Below are 20,723 nucleotides of genomic sequence, written 5' to 3'. Positions count from 1 at the left end.
AATGATAAACTTTGTATAGTCCCTCATCCTATGATGGAGAGTATAAAAACATTAAAGTGAAGGAAACATTCTCATATTGGGGAAACTTTAACTACAACATAATAATTACCAAAAACTAAACTAAGGTTAACTTGGCTATAGTGCCATATAGGGTTCATTTTTTTTTTGAGTGTATATAAGTGACATTTTTGGTGTAAAAATTAGCTCTTAAGAGTCTATCTCTAGTGGGTTAGCGTAGTAGACGTAATACACAGGCACCCCCATGTATATACAAGCCTTCTCTCTCTCGCACACACACATTCACTTGTTTTAAGCCAGCCTAAGACGTATTAGCCTTCTTTCATTTTGAGGTAGTGTGTAAGTCTTTCATTGCCACAACAGCGGCTGCGCAGCCATGGCTGTTGATTCTTTGGATTTTCTTTTGACTGTTTTTTCTTATTGTCTGCGCGCCTTATTCTCCAACTGGTGGCTTATTTACTTCTTGGTTTTCCCATTTCTTGATATTTAATGTCTGGCTAGAAATTCCTTTTAAGCTTACAACACATCCCAATTTCAGGCATTCGCGATCGAGAATTTGAATCGGCAACAACTCGCGCTATATCAACGAAATAGAAAAGGAATACCAAAAATAAAATCTAAATAAAAGAATTCTTTTTCTTAACTTAAAGAAATAAAAAAAAATTAACACACACGTACAAACGTCTATACTTGAAACTCTTCCAACATATATACACTTTTGGTATATATAGCAGTGAACATTGTTGGTGTATTTTTTTTTTTGACAAATTTTGGTTTGTGATCAAGATCACAGGACTGTTGCCTGTGTTCAACGAAAAAGAAAAAAGAACAGGCCTTTAAGCCACAGAGAGACAGAGAGTGAACGTAGAGATCAACGTTTGGCCGTTACCAAAGTTTGTTGGCATAACGACAAGACATTTCAGTTTAAATTGAGACGCCGTTAGTAAAAGTGTGAGGAATTCTTCTAAAAGAGATTCCCACGAAATAGCAAAAAACAAAGCCTTAAAGCAAATATCCATAGAAATCCCCCCCACACACACAAATCTCATTCTCAAAATGAATAAAATCCTAATTTGTCTATTAAGTTTAGCGGTCCTATCTACAGGTGAGTGTATGTGAAGTGATTATCGACTGCAATTGCAAATGGTCTACAAAAATATTTGTGAAAAAAAAAATATTGTGAAAAATGACTAAAACTGAAAAAATTTACCATTTTAATGTGAATTTTAATCACAGACTACATTTTTTATAACCCTTGGAATTATCCAAAAACCAATCAGAATATTTGAAAATATTTTTAAACCAATTCGAAAACAATTGGAATATTTTCCAATAACATTTTAGAGAGGATATATATAAGTGAGGAGAAAATTATTGCCTATCGAAAATTAAAGAAAATTCAAACCAAAATGAATAGTATTCGACTTTTTAATTTCGAAAAAAAAATAAATTATTATATGAGAAAGATTAATTACTATGGTCTGAAAAAAAATGGGAAATTGAACATTATTTTAGTTCATGAAAATTTCTCTGATATATAATTTTTAATTTCATGGAAAATTCGATTTTCGCATAGACTGAAAAAATGTAATTGTTTTTTGGGGAAAATTAATTTCTACCCTCAGAAGAAATTCTGTGAAAATTTCTATAGCCAATTTAACTTTAAAATTTGTTCTTTTTGGTTGAGTTTTAGCAAATGTGAGAAAATTTTGCTTATTTTAATTATTTTTGATTGATGATATGAACTGAAAAAAAATTGCATACAAATGAAGAGCAAAATTTTACTAAATTCGAGATTGTCAATATGTTTAATTTGGAAAAATTTTACAAAGACTCAGAAAAATAAATATCTTATGAGAAAAATTAATTAATGCCCTCAGAAAATAAGTGATAATATTTCTATAGCCGATTTTACATTATTTAAGTTCATGAAAATTTGTCAAATTTGGAACTTTTAATTTGTTGGAAAATTTCGATTTTCGCATAGACTGGAATATTTCGATTCAGTTGTGTTTTCCCAAATTTGAGAAAATAGTCCTTATTTTAAATATTTTGGTTTTGCTTATTTTGATGACATAAACTAAAAGTAAGAAAAAAAGAAAGTTTTATAGAAATGAAGAACACGATTGTTCTACGAAATTCGGACAAAATAGTTCATAGGTTTCTAAAATTTTCCCAACAAAAAAAAGCGTCGCCAAAAAAGTAATGAAAATGTTCTTTTTGGATCCGGAAGTGGTGCAAAATTGACGCAGAAGCGATGAATTTAACATGGGCTTGTCATAGGACGGAAGTCCTCCATTTCAACAGCCGTTGCACTGAATTTGCATCACTTCTTTAGGTGTGAGCCGAGTTCAATGTTTTGGATGTAAATTAAAAAAATTTGTGATATTTTGTCAAATAAGTAATTTTTATAATTTGTAATGGATTCTAACGCTTGTCGGAAACGTTTGACCTCAAATATTTTCAAAAATTCATAATTTTTTCAGATTGGATTTAGCATTTTTTTCGACAAAATTTAAATGATTTGTACCATTTTATGAATTCTTAATCTGTTTTTAACCTATTTGAAACAAAAAAAGTTAAAATTTCCCATTAAAAGTATGAAAAGCCCAAGTTATAAAAAATTGAATTAAAAGAACTTCCTAGGTAGTTAAAATAAAGAACATCAAGATGCTCTCATCTTCTGGAAGTGCTTTTAAAGTTGTACCTTTGGAAGAACTTCCAAATTTTTTTGCTGTGTTATTAATAAGTTTCTAAAAAGAGTTTTAGAAAACTTTCGACTAAACTGCATTACAAACTACGATATCACAAAAATAGGTATGTAAATGTTTTAGGCAAACATTTTTTTTGTTATTTTTTAACCTTTACCCCCATTTTCATGAAGCTCCGTTAGTGCTACGTTAACTAACGAAGTTTTGAACCGTACTATGGGCATAGCCGTCATCTTGTATAGTTACGAACTTAACTGCTGAAAATGTTTCAGTTAAGTTTAATCGGTGAGAAGATATTTTCAATTTACTTTCTGCTAATTGGCAGTTAAGACCTAAATGGGGAAGATACTAACAACAAAGGTTTTCGACCTACATAGAAAATAATAAAATGAATACATAATAAATAATAATACATAATATTTGTCAATTTGCAAAAATTTCTTTACCGCCATACGAAGTTCGAGATGGGCCGAATTCTGAGCTATTTTGTGAGATATACAAATACAAAAAACGAAGTTCCTTGATGCAAAAAAGTAGATAAATTTAGTATTTTATTTTTCATAAAACAAAAAAAGGCTATTTCTTAAAAAAAATACTATTTTTAACTGATTAGCAAAAACAGTACAATATCTAGTCATTTTAACATTTAAAGCATCATAACCATTACTAAAATTCCAGAACCATCCTACATACTAGCTATGCAAAGAACAAACCTATCATTCCCGTTTCTTCAACTCACTCTCTTCGAATGAATGCTATTCCAATGGCTTTCAAACTTTTTTCTCCATAACAGCAAAAGTGAAACAGAAAACGCACACACACAGCCAACCACACAACAGCTCTTCAAACTAACACAATAGATGCAACAACGTCAATTTTTTTAGGAAAAACTTAAATTTCTGCACTAAATCCTTGTCAAATTAATACGTATCGCCATAACTGGATACGAAATTTACTTCTTATCTTGTCTTAATATTTGAATATCGATATTAGACCATATGAAAATGAAACTTTTATCAAATGATGGTATTAAAGTTTATTTTGAATATTTCAAATTTTATTGAATTTGGTTCCTGCAAAACAAGACTCTAACCCCCATTTTCATGAAGCTCCGTTAGTGTTACGTTAGCTAACGAACTTTAGACATATCTGGCATCTTGTCTATATATTCTATATGCCAGTTAGGAGCTTAACTGATGGAAATTTTAACACTTGAGTTAAAGTTAACTGGATAAAAGATATTTGCAATTAACTTTCTGTTAACTGGCAGTTAAAGCCTAACGGAGCTACATGAAAATGACCGTAAGTCCTATAATTTAAAGTACAGGCATTTGCACTTATACAAACAGATTAAATTAAACTAAAACGAAGTATAAAAACAATGGATTAAATATATAAATGTCATAATTAATATGATTTTTTGCAAAATAAAATACATATACGAAATATAAAGCATAAGTATATAAAACTTCTGGACGGAACAATCTTTTATTCGCTTTCTTTTCTTTCCATACAACCACTTTGAAATATTCACCCACACTTAATCGCATTGAAGTTAAGAAGAATTTCTTTATGACATCAAAACGTGTTGTGGCTTTATAATGATTGAAAGTTATTCTTGCATACCATAGTTTTATTGATTTTTTTTATATTATAGAAAAAAAGTTGAATTCATTCCCTAAGCTAAAGTAACATACCTCATACCACAAAAAATAGTACTGCTTTCTTCACAAAAAAAACTAAAACATAAAAATAATTCAATACAACATCAAAAGCGGACACATTTTAATAAATGCATACATATTTCCATAATGCATATTTTTTCGAGGAATATAACTGGCGGCCGTTTTTTGAGTTAACACACATACAGAATATTTAATACATTCCTTAGGTGCAGTTTTTGCTGGATTTCAATGGAAAAAAAGTAAAAGAAGTTTCACTTTTTTAAGCTACTTTCTTCTTGTGTGCATATTCTCCAAGCAAAATGGAATCGGATTTATTTGATTTTGCGCATGATGAGTTTTTAAAGTTTATTTAGTTAATAGGAGTTGAAACCATAGATTAATAAAATTTTTGCATGTGATCAGGTGTTTAAGCGACACGATAAATAATAAAAAGACATTCCCCCATGTTCCGAAATTCGGAATCGTAAATCGCAAGAATTTATTTTTCTTGTAACGAAGGAATAGACATACTCTGGGATTTCAACACAATTTTAATTTGAACTTCTCATTAAACAGAACTATATTACCAAAATTTAAGTTTATAAGTTTCAGAATTAAGAAATTATGGCCAAACGAAAATTTTGCGATTCCGAATTTCAGAACATGGGGGATTGAGAAATCAACCCTGTGCCTATAGGTCTAGCAATTAAATTTATATGAAAACTATGACTTATATAAACGCTTGCGAACTGAGAAAAAATAAAAAAGACCTTACCAAGACCCCAACAAATATAAAAGCTTAATAATGATTTTAATTCGACTTGATTTCAAGCACGTTCCTTTAAACAAAATTTATCTAAAATGGCAAACAGATTATTATTACCGCCTTTTTCTTTCGAGGGCAATAACAGGTTGGCTGATAAGTCCCCGGTCTAAAAAAGAAAAACACATTTTTTTTGTCAAAATTCGTTTTTATTATTCAACATAGTTCCCTTCAAGAGCGATACAACGATTATAACGACCTTCCAATTTTTTGATACCATTTTGGTAGTACTCCTTCGGTTTTGCCTCAAAATAGGCCTCAGTTTCGGTGAACACCTCTTCATTGCAGCCAAATTTTTTCCCAGCGAGAATCCTTTTGAGGTCTGAGAACAAGAAAAAGTCGCTGGGGGCCATATCTGGAGAATACGGTGGGTGGGGAAGCAATTCGAAGCCCAATTCATGAATTTTTGCCATCGTTCTCAATGACTTGTGGCACGGTGCGTTGTCTTGGTGGAACAACACTTTTTTCTTCTTAATATGGGGCCGTTTTGCCGCGATTTCGACCTTCAAACGCTCCAATAACGCCATATAATAGTCACTGTTGATGGTTTTTCCCTTCTCAAGATAATCGATAAAAATTATTCCATGCGCATCCCAAAAAACAGAGGCCATTACTTTGCCAACGGACTTTTGAGTCTTTCCACACTTCGGAGACGGTTCACCGGTCGCTGTCCACTCAGCCGACTGTCGATTGGACTCAGGAGTGTAGTGATGGAGCCATGTTTCATCCATTGTCACATATCGACGGAAAAACTCGGGTGTATTACGAGTTAACAGCTGCAAACACCGCTCAGAATCATCAACACGTTTTTGTTTTTGGTCAAATGTGAGCTCGCGCGGCACCCATTTTGCACAGAGCTTCCGCATATCCAAATATTATGACCAACACGTTCCTTTGATATCTTTAAGGTCTCTGCTATCTCGATCTACTTCATTTTACGGTCACTCAAAATCATTTTGTGGATTTTTTTGATGTTTTCGTCGGTAACCACCTCTTTCGGGCGTCCACTGCGTTCACCGTCCTCCGTGCTCATTTCACCACGCTTGAATTTTGCATACCAATCAATTATTGTTGATTTCCCTGAGGCAGAGTCTGGAAACTCATTATCAAGCCAAGTTTTTGCTTCCACCGTATTTTTCCCCAGTATTTTATGAAAAAAATTTAAATTCCTTTTTTTTCATTTTTTTCACAATAACAAAAGTTGCTTCACAAAAGACGCTCTATCTCACAAACTAATTGACTTACAGACATCAAATTTGAAGGTTGGTACTATATAAAAATAATATGCATTTAATACTAGCGACGCCATCTATGTGTCAGACCGGGGACTTATCAGCCAACCTTTTATAAAAGCTTGCGAACTGAAAAAAAAAAATAAAAAAGACCTTATCAAGACCCCAACAATTATAAAAGCTTTATAATGATTTGAATTCAACTTGATTTCAAGCACGTTCCTTTAAACAAAATTTATCTAAAATGACAAACAGATTATTACTACTGCCATTTTCTTTCGAGGGCAATAACATATATTGTTTCGACATCAACTAGAATAGACTCCCAACAAATATAAAAGTTTGATAATGATTTGAATTCGATATGATTTCAAACATGTTTCTTTAAGCGAGTATTGAAATTGTAGTTTCTCCAATTTATTAATGTATTTAAAATGACGAACGGATTATTGTTACTGTTTTTTCTTTTGAGTGAAAATTAAAAAAAAACTTAAGGCAATATATGGAATAGTACTGAATTTGTTCCTTAAATTTTTTTACTCGCACAATAAACTTTAAATTCCTACAATGGTAAATGTTTTAAAAAAAGAAGTGTTATTTACATGGTATATGACATACTCCCACGAGGACTTGCAATTGGTTTCGAAGACTTTAAGTTTTATTTATTGACTTTTTTGAACTATATATACCACATCATACACCAAAATAATCTTTTAACTACAGCGTGTGAGTCGTGATGATTGCTTTTTTCAGTGTTGCCAGTATTTTTGCGGCTCTGTTCCCAAACTGATATGCTTTGGTCCCCAAAAATCCAGAATTTTAATTAAAATTCATCACAAACATTTACAAAATATATTTTGAATTTTTTTTTTTATGAAAAATAAAAATATAAGGGAATACACCCAAAGAAATTTGTTATTAGACACAGCAAAAGAGACTGTTAAATTAGTAGAAAATCTGCAAACATTGTCTACTATTTTAACATGTTTTAGTTTCGTTGAAACAAACAAAAATATTAAATTAGGGGCTATCATAATGCAATGTGTTGGTTCTATTTAGTAAAAAAATCTGTATATTTCTCAAACTAACTAAATTTCTGCTGATCGTATTTAGGACATTTAAAATTTGATTCTCATTAAAAATTCCTAAAAATTTTATGAGCTGTTGTTGGCCAGACCACAAACTACAAAAATATAACAGCAAACATTGACTGCAGTTTTAGCAGTTTTTTTGTAGGCTCTTCTGTAGAATATTAATAATAATTAAAAAAATTACAAAAAAATTGTCATACCGGCTTACGAACTGCAATAAGGTCAAAATTTAGGGGGAACAAAAATTTCTGTATTATATGAAATTAAATTTAATTTCTCAAATCAAGAAAATATCAAGTAAAAAAAATATAGTTGAAAACATTTATCTAGGAAATATTAGCGTTGCCAATCAATTGCATTGATGGAGGTAGCTTTCTCTTACTCATTCCAACATTGAAGTTTTTTATAACACATAGAACAATATTTTTGTTTCAATCAATAATTTAAAGTTAGCAAATGTATTATATGGAATTAAATTTAATGATTCAAATTAAGAAAATACTAAGTTAAGATCAAATGGAAAAATAATTGAAAACAGTCTTCTAGAAAATATGAACGTTGTCAATCAATGGTGTTGATGGTTGTAGCCTCTCTTACTCAATCTTAAATGTGATTGATTGAAACCAAAAAATTAAATCAATTGATCCAATTATTTTTTAATTGAATATTTTTGCAATTAAAAAATGTAATTATTCCCATTATTTAGTTGATTTAATAATTTTTTGTGATTGAGTTTTATTCTAATTAAAAGATTAATGAAATAAATAAAATTTTAATTGAATATTTTTTCAAATTTAGTAATTGTTTTAATTGAAAAAAAATTGTTGACATTTTTTTCTGTGATGGTATCGATCTGCAATTTTTGAATAATCCCAAAAATCTATAGACGGGTTTTTTTTTCAAATTTTTAAAAACCTCCACAAGAATTGAAAACTCAAAAGTCGATCTTTCCCTTACAGTTTTTCGAAAATTCAATATAAACCTTCTGATTTATATGTGAAACATATTGGTAAAATGGTTGTCTTCTTAATTGCCTAGAGCTATTAAAATAACTTTGACTCAAATCATATACATACATCCATGTGTCTCTGGAAGCGCCAACCATAAATTTCCCTTTTTTATCTCTTTCTAACCAACGTTTTTTTTTGTTTTTTTTTTTTTTTTTTTGGCTTTTCTCCATTTCCGATGTATTTATTCCCATATAATTTGGGGTGTCAAGTGTATATGATCATTATTTATTTTTGGCATATTGCTCACTGGGATTCCTCAACTTTGGTTTTAACCATCATCAAGTATTTTCTGTATTCCTCCGAAGAAAAATTTTAAATAAGTATTCGGGTCGTTATGGCCACTGTCAATGATAAAGAAGGAGATATTCTAGAAAGGCATAACAATGGTTGATGTTATGAATTTTAATAACAGGAAGCGATTTCCAAGTGAACATAAAGTGGATAGTGTAATGACCGGCCAACTTATGTTGACATAAAAATGGTCATAGAACTGGGTGTCTCTGTTCTGATGGTGAAGAGAAAATAACAGTTCGGAAATAATTTCAAATTCAGTTATGGTTATATAGCGGAGATATATAGAGACGGCATAAGCTATTATTGGGGAGGGGTGGGGATATAATTAAAGTGCTGCTTTATCTATGCGGGTTCGCTGCAATTTAATTATACACCCATTGCCATAATTGTTCTACTATAAAAGCTTTGACAAGAATTTCTTATCACATAATTTTATGCTAATTTTTTTTTAATTTGTTTTTTCCTACTTTCTTTTCATGATGGTGATGATGATGACACACAGGCCAACGTATCACCACCATACATTTGGATGGTGTACAATATTTCATAAGCCGCATGAATCCCTACTCACCAGAATTGAATTACTTTTTGGCCTATCAATATTGTCGTTCACTGGGTCTGCAATTGGCTTCGTTTGAGACCAAAGAAAAGGCTGAATCGATGACCACATATTTGAAGAATGCTGGATATGGTAATTATGATTTCTGGACATCAGGCAATCGTTTGGGCACGGGCATGTTCCTATGGATGAGTACTGGTCTGCCATTTAATGCAACATTTGACTTTTTCGAAAATACCATTGATTCGATACAAGCTGGTCTCTTAGATCCTGTGGATCATAATAGTAATACATCACCACAAAGAACAGCCAGAGACAGGTATGTGTATGCAAAAAAAAAAAACTAGAATAAAAATATAATTAAATATATAGCAGGTTAATTGAAAAGTTTTCGGCTTGACATATGACCGATCCCTTTCTTATCGGTTTGCCAAATAAATTTGACAAACATTCTTTTCCTCTGTTGGTTAAGCTACTCTTGTAGTTTAGTCAACGCAATGGTTTTAAGCTGAGATCAAAACAACAAATATGATTGAAGAATAAACCAACAATAAATAAAACAAAACGAAGGAAATATTTTTTGTTGAAAACTGTCCATTTTATTCTTAAAATTTCATAAGCCATACCAGAAAATTAAATCCAAATGATTTTTAGTTAGCCCTAACCTTAAAAAAAACGCTCGTATAAGTTTGGTGAAATGACGCCTAAAAGATTGTGTTACAAAAAAATATATTTATCTTTATTTTATATATTTAAATTTTAAAATTAAATTAATTACCAGTAGGCACCGTAGGGTGATGATTAGATGCCACCTTGGTGCAATGGTGAAGCATGTCCGCCTTGTACGGATCCAATCCCAAATTCCACAGAACACTAAAAAGCGGTGGTTTATCCCTTCTCAGTAATGCTGATGACATTACAAAGCTTCTCCAATTAATTTCACCATAATGCGAAACGCCGTTTCTTGTTATTGAGCTAAACTAATATTAGAGAGAAATTCATGCGCACCTTTTTTGTATTTTTGCCCGGAAAATGTACTTTTTAGATGCTTTTCTAAAAAAAAAAACAAGTAAGGAAAGTCTAAAGTCGGGCGGGGCCGACTATATTATACCCTGCACCACTTTGTAGATCTAAATTTTCGATACCATATCACATCCGTCAAATATGTTGGGGGCTATAAATATATAAAGGTTTGTCCCAAATACATACATTAAATATCACCCGATTTGGACAGAATTTGATAGACTTCTACAAAATCTAGAGACTCAAAATTTAAGTCGGCTAATGCACTAGGGTGGAACACAATGTTAGTAAAAAAATATGGGAAACATTTAAATCTGAAGCAATTTTAAGGAAACTTCGCAAAAGTTTATTTATGATTTATTACTCGATATATATGTATTAGAAGTTTAGGAAAATTAGAGTCCATTTTACAATTTTTCGACTAAGCAGTGGCGATTTAACAAGGAAACTGTTGGTATTTTGACCATTTTTGTCGAAATCAATAAAACATATATATGGGAGCTATATCTAAATCTGAACCGATGTCAGCCAAATTTGGCACGCATAGCTACAATGCTAATTCTACTCCCTGTGCAAAATTTCAACTAAATCGGAGTTAAAAATTGGCCTCTCTTGTCATATGAGTGTAAATCGGGCGAAAGCTATATATGGGAGCTATATCTAAATCTGAGCCGATTTCAACCAAATTTGGCACGCATAGAAACAATGCTAATTCTACTCCCTGTGCAAAATTTCAACTAAATCGCAGTTAAAAATTGGCCTCTGTTGTCATATGAGTGTAAATCGGGCGAAAGTTATATATGGGAGCTATATCTAAATCTGAACCGATTTCAACCAAATTTGGCTTGCACAGCAACAATGCTAATTATACTCCCTGTGCAAAATTTCAACTAAATCGCAGTCAAAATATTGGCATCTGTGGTCATATGAGTGTAAATCGGGCGAAAGCTATATATGGGAGATATATCTAAATCTGAACCGATTTCAACCAAATTTGGCACGCATAGCTACAATGCTAATTCTACTCCCTGTGCAAAATTTCAACTAAATCGGAGTTAAAAATTGGCCTCTGTTGTCATATGAGTGTAAATCGGGCGAAAGCTATATATGGGAGCTATATCTAAATCTGAGCCGATTTCAACCAAATTTGGCACGCATAGAAACAATGCTAATTCTACTCCCTGTGCAAAATTTCAACTAAATCGCAGTTAAAAATTGGCCTCTGTTGTCATATGAGTGTAAATCGGGCGAAAGCTATATATGGGAGCTATATCTAAATCTGAACCGATTTGGCTGATATTTTGCAAGTTTTTCGAGACTCATAAAATATTCGGATGTACGGAATTTGAGGAAGATCGGTTGATATACACGCCAATTATGACCAGATCGGTGAAAAATATATATGGCAGCTATATCTAAATCTGAACCGATTTTTTCCAAAATCAATAGGGATCGTCTTTGAGCCGAAACAGGACCCTATAGGACAATCGGACTAAAACTGCGAGCTGTACTTTGCACACAAAAATACATCAACAGACAGACAGACAGACAGACGGACAGACAGACAGACGGACATCGCTAAATCGACTCAGAATTTAATTCTAAGACGATCGGTATACTAAACGATGGGTCTCAGACTTTTCCTTCTTGGCGTTACATACAAATGCACAAACTTATTATACCCTGTACCACAGTAGTGGTGAAGGGTATAAACAGGTAAAAGTGCGAAAAGGATTCGAATTCTGTTGTGAAAATAGTGACACGCATAGAAACAAATTGCGGACATTTTCAGCACTGCCGACAAACGAGAATGCTGCGATTACCCTGGTTGATACTATCATTTATGTGATGGAAGAAATTAAAAAAAAAAATTAATTGGATGAATTAATTTCGTGATTGAAGATAACAAATAATTTAATTGTAATCATGAGTAGCAGAAATGGACAAAATTTGATCGTAAGATTAGTTGTACAACTTATCTCATAGCAAATCGGATTCCTTTAATTAGATTTTTTTGGTGGAAATTTAATAGACAAATTTGTATCGACTCAGACTCAAAAATTGAATATCAACCATCACTTTCTACTTCAAAATGCCTCTGTATTCAGCTTATTATCCAGTTCTGGCCAACCAACGACTTTTTCCTGTTTTCAGATCCCAAAAGAATGTTCTTTGTGAAGAAATTGTTGCCGCAACTTAAGTTACTTCACTTATTCGCATCAGAAATGGATAAAATTTGATCGTAAGATTAGTTGTACAACTTATCTCATAGTAAATCTGATTCCTTTAATTATATTTTTTTGGTGGAAATTTACTGGCATCGAAAAAACAAATTTGTATCGACTCAGACTCAAAAATTGAATATCAACCACCACTTTCTACTTCAAATTGCTTAAGCATCCAGCTTATTCTCCAGTTATGGCCATCCAACGACTTTTTCCAGTTTTCAGATCCCAAAAGAATAATCGTTGTGAAGAAATTGTTGCCGCAATTTAAGTTACTTCACTTATTCGGGAGGCCCCGTGGCGCCCACCTTGTATACATAAGGTAGTGGGTTCAACCCAAGTTTCGACCGAACTCCAAAAAGTTTTCACCGGTGGTTTATCCCCTCTTAGTAATGGTGCACACACAAAAAAAAATCCGAATCAATCACTAAATTAATTGATCCAATTAATTTTTTAATTGAAACGTCTTCAATCACAGAAGTGATAGTATCAATTAAAAATTTAATTAACAGTCATTTAAAAAAATTAACTGATCCAATTAAAAAATTAATTTATACTATTAATATGTGTGATTGATTTTTGTTTCAATTAAAAAAATTGTTGAATCAATTAAATTTTTAATTTAATATTTTTTAAAACTCAAGATTTTAATTGGAAAAATTTTCGTGAAATTTTTTTCTGTGTGGTTACATTTCTGAGTTTATCAATGCTTCTCTAAGTGGTTTCACCGTAATGTAAAACGCTGCTCAGACTCGGCTATAAGAAGGAGATTCTTTGTCAAGGAGCTGAACATAGAATCGGGCAGCATTCATTGATAAGAGAGCAGTTCACCACTGTGGTATCACAATGGACTGAATAGTCTAAGTGAGCCTGATACATCGGGCTGCCACATAACCTAACCTAACCTACAGCAAATGATAAACTATTAGCAGTAGTTCGTCTGCTGATAACCAGTCGTCAGTATTCACTATCATTAGCAGGGATTTTTCTTACATTTCATTAATTCATTGCAATAGCCGTCATTTTCAACAAACGGACGGACTTTTTAACCGGTACTGCGAAATTGCAGATGTTTTGCAGTTATACCAAACGATAAACTAAACTATTAAAACAGCAGTAATTCTTCTGTCGTCATTCATTTGTATTGACAGAGTTTTTCCCTATAAGATTAAGACTAACTAAAAATCATATGAATTTAATTCTACGAAAGCTAATGTCAAGACGGGAACTTTTCCTTTGACTTCTCATTATTTGTTTAATTTAAACTAAATTTGTGTATTTTGTTTATTTTTCTTAACCTTCTCCTAACAGCAGCAGCGGCGCTGAAAAAGGCTGTGTGATTTTAAGACAACCCACCTTGAAATGGATGCCCGAAGATTGTTCGGCTGTAAAGGATTTCATATGTGAACAAACTCGTTGTTATTATTATAATTATGGCAGTATTCCTGTTTCTTCAGCGCAGGGGTAAGCAGAGACCAGAGCCCTACTCCCTTTCCAGCATAGGAGTAAACAAAAAAAAACGCCAATTTTTTAAGAAAATTTAAACAAAAAGTGACACAAAAAGAAAAAAAAACCCAACAAACAAACAAACAAATCTAGCCTGTAAAATGTTTACTTTTAAGACTACTATACCACCTACAATATACATTTAATAATAAACTCTGAAAACTGCTCCTTTATGGATTAAAAACAAAAAACGTAATCAGAATCAGAAAAAAAACTAAGGCACTCGTGTCTCTCGCTAAACTTATTTTAGGTGAGCTAAACCCCAAGTCATACAACAAACAAACAAAAACTCTAAATAACACTAATATTTATAAGAATATATAACGCTAACTGCCTGTCCGCAAAGACCTCATCCACAATAAACTTCCCTACATATGTGTCCCCTACCCTTGTCCCTTGTAAAAGCCAAACCCCATTAACCTTTTGCATACATATTTAGAAAAAAAACAATGCAAATGTTGCTGTTGTCATCCTAGTTTCTTAGTACACAACTTTTTTATCTCCATTTGGTCTTCTGTTTTGCCTTGCCATTCTAATGCTATTCCTTTGTTATAGTCTTTCGACCCATTTCCTAAGGCTATTATTTATGCATCGTTTTGTTTTTTTTTTTTTTTTCTTAACTAACCACCAGCTAATTAGCTTAAAGGCCTTTTCTCTAACAGTTTTCTCATGTTAAATTTCTATAGTGGTGAATTGGGGCTTAGCTTTTCCTAAAGTAGTTTCATTCAATGTAGTCTGGAGTATATCCTCTATACGTTTTGTTTTTATGTTCAAACATAACTAACCAGTCATTCCTTCTTCTATAATTCTTCTCTCCTTATGATCTCCTTCAGACGCCCCATCACCACTACAACTCCACGTAATATGGCCGATTCTATACAAGCTGAAAAGAGAACCACAACTCCTTTGCCTTTATTGATGTCGTCATTTGCCGCCACTTCGAAAAAGACCAACCAACCCTCCTATGTTTCTTTGAAGCTAGATCAAGAGCGGGCCTTAGAGGCTACCATAATGAAAGATCATCATGATGGTGATGAAGAGGACGCCGAGCATTACGAAGAAGATGAGGAAGTTAGTGCTAGTGCTGGTGAGGAGGTCCAGGGCCGTGATTTAGCCAATGAGGAAGGTGATCATGAGATGGAAGAAGCTAGTGCTCAAAGCCAAGAAAATTCTATAGAAGACCAACATCAGGATGATCAAGATCACGAGCCCAACAATGAAGCATCAAGTGTCCAAGCTGATGATGAAAGCAGTGATAAAGAAAATATTGCCATGGCTTCTTCCAGCTCTGCATCCCATGAGGAAGGTTTAGAAGAATCATCGGCTATGGCTAAAGAAAAATCTTCGGAAATTTATGAAACTGAAAATCAATCAAACCCTGAAATTCCCTCTGTGGAAGTTCGTCTAAAGCAAATTTCCCAAGAAGTTGAGAAACGTGCCAGTGAAGAAAATCGTCATATTCCATCTCTGACACCTGATCTAGATGATATTGGTCATCAATCGTTTTTGTCTTTGACTGATCTTATTCGCACATTGCGTCCCAATGATAAACAGATAATACCACAAATTGATTCGGATTATTCGAATGCTATGCGAGTTTTGGGTGAAAAATCTGTGGCTGTCAACAGCAACAATGACGAATAGTTTCCCCAACTATATACATATACACCCACACAAGCATCTCCAATTCCCTTACCCATACATACATTCACAAATACTTTAAATATTTGACCAAACATTTTTTTCTTTTAAATACGATTTAGTTAAAAAAAAAAAAAACAAAAAATTGAGAATCTCAATCAAACGCATACATCACCTTTCGTATTTGAGTTCCTTTGGGAATTGAATGAAAAATTATTTAATGGACATTTCTTGTAGCGGACCTCTTATGAAATTCGAAATTTCTTTGTGGTGTACAAGTTTTCGTCCATTGAAATTGTTTACTTCTCTTTGGAACTTTATTCAATATGGGGCTGAATTCTATTCGAAGAAGAAGAAAAAAAAATAGAGAGATAAAAGCACATTGAAATAAATGCAAATAGTTTTAAGTTTTAATTTTAAAGAAACAATGATTCGATTCGATTTTAGTGTATATTTTTTATAGAGATTTTATCAAATAAGATTGTCTAAATGTAATTTTTAATGAAATAAAGCGATTCTTTTGAAATAAATTGTGAAATGGCTCAGAGAAGAGAAGTTTTATAGGTGGAGATATTAGTTGGATAATTAAGCTAGTCTAATCCGAATACTATGTACTCTACCAAATGGATTGCTAAAGTTAATCGTCCTCAATTACTTACGTTGTCCTTACAGGTACAGTATTCATCTGTATTTTAAAACTTTTTAAGATAGTTTTCTGAACTGGAAGTTAGTTAATATGGATATTATAGATCCATACAAAAACACTAAACGTGAGATCTATAATTATGGAACAATTTTTTGTATGGTTATGTAAAATTGAATACTAATGTCCCCTAACGAGATTACAATAAAATGATTCTCCAGGACTTACTTGAGAGTCCAAATTTGTTTAAATTTGTTAGTAGAAAAAGCAAAAAAGTCTGCTAGGACAGCAAAAACTCTGCTGAAAAAGGGAAAGCAGTCACTGTTTGCTGAAATAGCAAACATAGTCTGCTATTTTTTAAGCTCGATTACACTAAAACATGTTTTAGTTTGGGTGATACAAATAAAAAAGGTCAACTTAGGGGCTATCGTAACACATTTAAAGCAATATTTTATGAATATCTGAATATTTATCAAATTGAGGCATAACAGCAAACAAAATGTTTGCTGATCGAATTTATGAGCATGTAAGTATATCAGAGTGCAAATATATACCAAAAACTACTTTTGGTTCTTAAATATGCTTTGGGGGAAAATTTATAACCTAAAAATTTTATAATTTGTTGTTCGTTAGACTCTGAAGTACAAAAATATAACAGCAGACATCGACTGCTGTTTTTAGCACACTTTTTCCTATGAGTGTATGGATAAATGTTTTCATATACCCAGCAAAAAAAGCATCACCAAAAAAGTAGTGGAAATGTTCTTTTTGGCTATGAATTTAACATGGGCTTGTCATAGGACGGATGTTACACTGAATTTGCATCACTTCTTACGTTGTGATCCGAATTCAGTGTTCTGGATGTGAATTAAAAAAGTATTGTCATATTTTGCCAAATAAATACTTTTTATAATTTTTTTTATGATTTTTAATGCATTCTAACGCTTTTCTGAAATGTTCGACCTAAAATATTTTGAAAATATTTCTTGATTGGGTTTAGCATTTGTTTCGGCAAAATTTAAATAATTTCTATAATTTTATTAATTCTTATTCTGTTTTTAACTTTTTGAAACAAAACAAAATTAAAACTACCCATTAAAACTAAGAAAAAAGCGAAGTCTAAAAAATTGAATTAAAAGAACTTCCTGTGTATTTAAAATATAGAACATCTTTGGGAGTGCATCTTCTGGAAGCATTGGCGGAGCTAGAAATTTTCTCTGGGGGGGGCTATGCCCCCCCCAGACATCCTTCAAAATTTTGTCCAAATTTCCGAAGCGATAAATTACCCCTATTGATAAAACTATACATCCTCAATTTTATTGCGGTGTTAAAGGCAATATGCAGCAAAATCAATCAAAAACAAAAAAAAACTCAATCACAAAAATTAGTTGTATCAATTAATTTTTTAATTGGCTTTGATGATTGATACTATCATTTTTTTTTTTTGATTGAATACATTTCAATTAAAAACAAGTAAGTAAAATCTAAAGTCGGGCGGAGCCGACTATATTATACCCTTCACCACTATGTAGACAAACATTTGTGTTACCATCTCAACTACTTAAAATTTGCTGGGAGCTATATAAAGGTTTGCATTTCCAGATACAAATACTTTTAATGGAAACAATTTTTTGTACTTCTACAAAAACTCTAGAATTAAAATTTAAATCGGCTAACGCCCTGGGATGATACACAATGTTAGTAAAAAATATGGGAAATATGAACACAGAAAAAAATATCACCAAATTTTTTCCAATTAAAAAGTTAATTGAAGTTGAAATTTTTTTCAATTAATAAATTAATTGATACAATTAACTTTTTAATCATGATAGAAACATTAAGTTAATTAAGTCAATGATTGAAAATTTTAAAATTTATAATTAAAAAATTAATTGATACAATTAACTTTTTAATCAAATTCGAAAGACTAATTCTGTTAAAAAAGTGCTTATTTTTTTTTTAATTTTTAATTAAAAATGTATTTCAAACAATCATTTGTTAATCGAAATAAAAACTCTAAAGGCCTGGTTATGCATCCAAAAACGGAACGTAAGCGTAGCGAGGCGTGTCAGCTGATTGTTTTTGCTATACGACAGCCCATACAAACGATTACCCAACTTTTCCACAACGTAGATGTGTCGTATTATTCAGAAAAAACAAAAGTTGGCGTGTCGTTGTCGTATCAGCTGATCGAAAAAACTAGCGTCATCAATTGAAACAAGAGGGAAAAAGTTATTTATTGAAAATAAAGTTAATTAAAACATAAAACTGGGCTGTGTTCGTTTAAAATGGATGAAGAGAAGTTAATATTATGCGTGCACTCGCATGAATGTATTTATAATAAATTCTGTGCAGAATACCGACTTCCCGAAAAAAAGCAACAGCCTGGAAAAGAATTTTAAGAAATTTTTAAGAAAACGTACACTATAAGGTGTATTTTTGTTTTTTATTACGCAGGATACGTTACTCCAGCAACATTTGTCGAACTCCATTGGTCAAAGACGCAGAAGTCAATTGAAATGGAGTCTTCCGTAGATGTTGACCCTTTAGAAAATTATACATCTCCATCTCATAGCACACCTGCACAGGACGACAAACCGTCAAAAAGCACGCCTGCACAGTATGACAAACCACCAAAAAGAAAACGTGCCAAAACAGAGGGTGTAGATATCGATCAATCATTTGCAGACGCTTTGGGATCTTTCCACAAACTTTGCGAGGCAAAAGAAAAACGAGACCGGGAAGAAGAAATGGATCCAATCATTGGGTTCGGAAAAATGGTGGCGGCTACAATAAGTACAATGAGTGCTACAAAGCAACCGAAAGCTATTGAAAACGTAACATCCTTGCTAACATCCTTCTTTACTCATACGAGTATGTTTGAAGAAATGTTCACCATCATGTAGTTTCATATTCTGGAACACCTTTTTATGGTAACCACTTTTATTCCAATCTCTATTGATTGGGCGAACAGACCACCTTCTTTTTCGACGAGTTTTACATTTTTTATTTTTTCTATATAGTCTCCACAAGTTTAAAAGACTTAGATTCACTTCTATATCACTCCAGTTCATTTTGAATTTTAAGAAAATCAACCTTTTGCGCCTCTTTTTGATAGTTTGTTTATAAGCTATCTGATCATATGCTACGTTTTTTTCAATTAGGCTAATCGCCAAAAAATCATACGTTGCCGTTACGCTACGGCTACGCTACATTTTTAGATGCATAATCAGGCCTTAAGCCAATTCAGAAAGTAATTACAAGTAGTTACCTTTTTTAATTAATAAATTAATTGAGTTTTGCAATCAACATCAATTAAATTTTTAATTGAATCAATTAAAAAATTAATTGAAATTTGCTGAAAAAATCAATTAATTTTTTAATCAAGAATTTTTTCTATGCCCAATTAAAACTGTGATTGATACTATCATTTTCGTGATTGAAGACATTTCAATTAAAAAATTAATTGGATCAATTAATTTGGTGATTGAATCAGAAAAAAAATTGTTGGTGTGAAGCGAGAGAAATTTTAATGCAATTGTACAAAAGAAATTTTTAATTTTTCAGGCGATACATATGTATTCGAGATATAGGACAATTAGAGTAATATTTACAATTTTTGCTATTCAGCAGTGGCGATTTTATAAGGATATTGGTTACACCCAGAGAAGGAATATGATCACCTCAAACATGTTTTAAGAGCAAAATGTTATTTTTGGGTGGTGACCATGTAACATGGTTTTCGCAACCATGTTATTTCCTCGGAAATCATGTATCTGATTTCGGCAAGCAGGTTATATTTGACGAAAAAATAACATTTTAGTGACAAACATGTTACATGGTCACCATACAAAAATAACATTTTGCTCTTGAAACATGTTTAAGGTGATCATATTCCTTCTCTGCGTGTATATCTCGCCAAGATATGTGTAGGGCGACTTGGAGCCTTATTTAAATCTCATCCGTTCTGTGGAAATTTTGGCATTGCAGTGTGTAGGATATGGGGAAATCATCACAGAATTTTGTGTAAACATTGAGAATTTTGGCCATATTTGTATTCTCTGTGGAAACTATCCAGTCAATTTGAGGAAAATCCCATTGAAAATGGGTCTAAAATATGAAACAGTCGACCATATTTCCCCAACTCTGGTGTACGTATATATGGCAGCTATATACAATCTGAACCGATTTTGAATAAATTTGACATGTATAGTTAGAATAATAATTCTGCTATCTATGCGAAATTTCACGTAAATGGGAGTATAACTTTGGCCCCCCTGGTC

At 32.2% G+C, this 20,723-nt stretch overlaps 1 protein-coding gene across 5 annotated transcripts; it reads left to right on the top strand.

The window, feature by feature from the left end:
* Positions 1-545: 545 nt before the first annotated feature.
* On the top strand, positions 546-16,327 carry nw (narrow). Of its 5 annotated transcripts, none has more exons than XM_075310762.1 (4): positions 546-1,123; positions 9,346-9,721; positions 13,965-14,114; positions 14,990-16,327. In XM_075310762.1, exons 1-4 carry the CDS (start codon positions 1,075-1,077, stop codon positions 15,798-15,800), a joined length of 1,386 nt encoding a protein of 461 aa, XP_075166877.1. In that variant the 5' UTR covers positions 546-1,074; the 3' UTR covers positions 15,801-16,327. The 5 variants fall into 5 exon arrangements, with proteins under 5 accessions (XP_075166877.1, XP_075166876.1, XP_075166880.1 ...); XM_075310761.1 differs by having other exon boundaries at positions 13,962-14,114; XM_075310765.1 differs by lacking the exon at positions 14,990-16,327 and having other exon boundaries at positions 13,965-14,318.
* The last annotated feature ends 4,396 nt before the right edge of the window (positions 16,328-20,723 follow it).

This window comes from Haematobia irritans, chromosome 5, assembly GCF_050003625.1.
Source record: "Haematobia irritans isolate KBUSLIRL chromosome 5, ASM5000362v1, whole genome shotgun sequence".
Lineage (NCBI taxonomy): Eukaryota > Metazoa > Arthropoda > Insecta > Diptera > Muscidae > Haematobia > Haematobia irritans.
The sequence above is the reverse complement of the archived record's forward strand: the minus strand, read 5'-3'. Positions and strand labels throughout refer to the sequence as shown.

What these genes read in the sequence shown, in the direction of transcription:
- nw (XM_075310761.1), top strand. Translation starts at nt 1,075, where the DNA reads ATGAATAAAATCCTAATTTGTCTATTAAGTTTAGCGGTCCTATCTACA. An exon ending in TTTAGCGGTCCTATCTACAG is followed by an intron (nt 1,124 to 9,345) that starts GTGAGTGTATGT and finishes GATGACACACAG; the next exon opens with GCCAACGTATCACCACCATA. An exon ending in CAAAGAACAGCCAGAGACAG is followed by an intron (nt 9,722 to 13,961) that starts GTATGTGTATGC and finishes TTCTCCTAACAG; the next exon opens with CAGCAGCGGCGCTGAAAAAG.